The sequence below is a fragment of the Dendrobium catenatum genome, unplaced genomic scaffold, assembly GCF_001605985.2.
Source record: "Dendrobium catenatum unplaced genomic scaffold, ASM160598v2 original_scaffold_112472, whole genome shotgun sequence".
NCBI classification, from domain to species: Eukaryota; Viridiplantae; Streptophyta; class Magnoliopsida; order Asparagales; family Orchidaceae; genus Dendrobium; species Dendrobium catenatum.
The window spans coordinates 1-1,131 of record NW_021430907.1 but is presented as its reverse complement, the minus strand read 5'-3'; the positions used below and the strand labels follow the sequence as shown (position 1 = coordinate 1,131).

Here is a 1,131-nt window from a genome sequence, read left to right as displayed (position 1 = left end):
GGGTAGGGCACCTGATCGTACTCAGCTGGATACGGGCGACCCTTGCTCACAAATTTCTCAACATGTTCTGATGCAATAACAGCTTTAATCTTTTCGTTGATGATTGATTCTAGCTGTGAAGTCATCATCGGCTCAGATGCACTTGCAATATTTTGATGAGTTTGTGGATGAACAGGTTGATCAGCCTCATTTTCTTCTTCATTTCCGGTTCGTATTCCGGACACCTTGGGTATTGAGTTGGTTGGTAGATTAGTAGGAATACTACTTGATATCTGCTGATTAACTGGTTGATTTTGACGATCAACTGGCTGAGCAAGTGCAGGAGTAGTAAGGACGTTCTTTTGCATTAACTGCATCATCGCAGTCATCTGTGCCATCATTTCTGTCATCTTGCTATTCAGCTCTGATATCTCCTTATCTTTTTCCTTCATTTGATGTTTCAAACGCCTTTGTGCTTGTGCCAATGTTTCAGCAAGTACTTCTTCTTCCTGATCATCATTTTGTCCATCATCTGAAGGGACTTCTTCTTCTTCTAACTGCTCGTACTGAACTTGATCTTCTTGAGAGGTTGTTTTAGAAGAAGTGGGCACTGCTTCATTGCGTCGTCTATAGCCACGTGTTTGATGTGGCTCATCACCATATCCCACCATGTAGACCACCTCAACCTCCATGGTGTCTTTATCATCATCTTTTTCTTGTACAGAAATCTCAGAGCGACGTTTCCAATAGATTTCTGGCTCTTCATGTGGTACATGAACTTCTTCGATTGGAGGGGTGCGGTCAAAATTAACTTTTCTTTGAGAGGTTGACGTTGGTTGGCAATAGGATTCCTTAGATGATTTTCTAAAGTGTCGACTATTGTCAATGTCAATAATAGGCACCTTTTCCTTAGGTACCCATTGTTGACGATTTTTATGAAAGGCGGATCTCTGGGAGGCTACACCAGATGTCACGCCCAGATCAGTTCCTCTTTCTCTTCTATCGTCTCTGTGAGGCTTTGGCCTCCATATTTCTTTTCCTTTTCGCTGGGACCTTTCGACGACGGATCCCTGAACCCGAAGTTCAGGTGTCACGCCCCGATGCTCACCACGCGGAATATATTTTATTTTTCTTCTCTCAGCTGCAAGGGAT

At 43.2% G+C, this 1,131-nt stretch overlaps 1 protein-coding gene across 1 annotated transcript; it reads right to left on the bottom strand.

The window, feature by feature from the left end:
- Nucleotides 1-11: 11 nt before the first annotated feature.
- LOC114578674 lies at nucleotides 12-1,049 on the bottom strand (the record flags this gene model as incomplete). The annotated part of the gene is made up of 1 exon (XM_028692065.1): nucleotides 12-1,049. A coding segment is annotated over one exon (1,038 nt), but the record flags the coding sequence as incomplete, so codon positions are not given.
- Between the last annotated feature and the right edge of the window lie 82 nt (nucleotides 1,050-1,131).